Below are 1,224 nucleotides of genomic sequence, written 5' to 3'. Positions count from 1 at the left end.
GGTTTCTTACTGAGTGAAACTTGCTGCTGTACGCATCACACCTTCCACTTGGGGTTCCCAACGGGCATGTGCTTTACGCGTCATCACCCATCTATCGGTCCAAAAGAGAATTCTTGCACCATCCCCAAGTTTGATCGCCACCAGGCTATTGAAAGCCTCTAACGCCTCCTTGTCCTTCATCGCCGGCAGGCCTTGCCAAGGTCTGGCCTGATCCATACGACGGAGCCATTCCCATCAGATCCTCAACGCTAACCCCTGTAACCTGAGATTGTGCACGCCTAGGCCACCATAGCACACCGGCTTGTAGATCTGCTGCCAGGACACCAAACATTGCCCTCCATTGACTACCCCCTTACCTGCCCAAAAGAACGCCCTCGTCCACTTGTCAATCTCCTCCATGAGCCAAACCGGCGCCTCCATGATCAACAACTGATGGATTGGCCGAGCCGTGACCGCTGACTTGATGAGAATCAACCTGCCTGACCTTGTTAGGAGCCCCCATTGCCACGCTGGGAGGGACGCGATGACCTTGTCGAGCACAGGTTGCCAGTGTGCACGGCTCAAAGCCCCCGTGGACAACTGCAACCCTAGGTACATGCATGGAAACTCCCCGATTTTGCACCGCAGCAGATGCTTGACCATCATCTTGTCCAGCACTTCCCCTCTTATGACGACAGCATAAGATTTCCTGTAGTTCACACTAAGCCCCGATGCTTCCTCAAAATAGCGCAGAATCTCCCTCGTGGTAACAATATCTTGCACCTCTAGCCTGATGAACAAAGCCACGTCGTCAGCATAGATCGAGACATGCTGCTTGAGAGCACATCCATACAGATCTGCCAGGAGCCCCTCCTCCGCAGCTTTGACAAAACACATGGTGAGTACTGATGACCCACAAGTATAGGGGATCGCAACAGTCTTCGCGGGAAGTAAAACCCAATTTATTGATTCGACACAAGGGGAGACAAAGAATACTTGAAAGCCTTAACAGCGGAGTTGTCAATTCAGCTGGACCTGGAAACAGACTTGCTCGCAAGAGTTTATAAGTAGTAACAGTTTTATAGCAAGATGGCGATAGTGAAATAACAAAGCAGAGTAACAAAGACAGCAGTAGTGATTATAGTAAACAGCAGGATTAAAATACTGTAGGCACAGGGATGGATGACGGGCGTTGCATGGATGAGAGAAACTCATGTAACAATCAAAGCAGGGCATTTGCAGATA

General features: G+C 50.3%; 1 protein-coding gene across 1 annotated transcript; it reads right to left on the bottom strand.

The window, feature by feature from the left end:
* Positions 1-234: 234 nt before the first annotated feature.
* On the bottom strand, positions 235-876 carry LOC127329384 (uncharacterized). Its single transcript, XM_051355911.1, has one exon. It carries the CDS (start codon positions 874-876, stop codon positions 235-237), a length of 642 nt encoding a protein of 213 aa, XP_051211871.1.
* Positions 877-1,224: the final 348 nt, after the last annotated feature.

The sequence above is a fragment of the Lolium perenne genome, chromosome 2 (genome assembly GCF_019359855.2).
Source record: "Lolium perenne isolate Kyuss_39 chromosome 2, Kyuss_2.0, whole genome shotgun sequence".
NCBI lineage: Eukaryota > Viridiplantae > Streptophyta > Magnoliopsida > Poales > Poaceae > Lolium > Lolium perenne.
The sequence above is the reverse complement of the archived record's forward strand: the minus strand, read 5'-3'. Positions and strand labels throughout refer to the sequence as shown.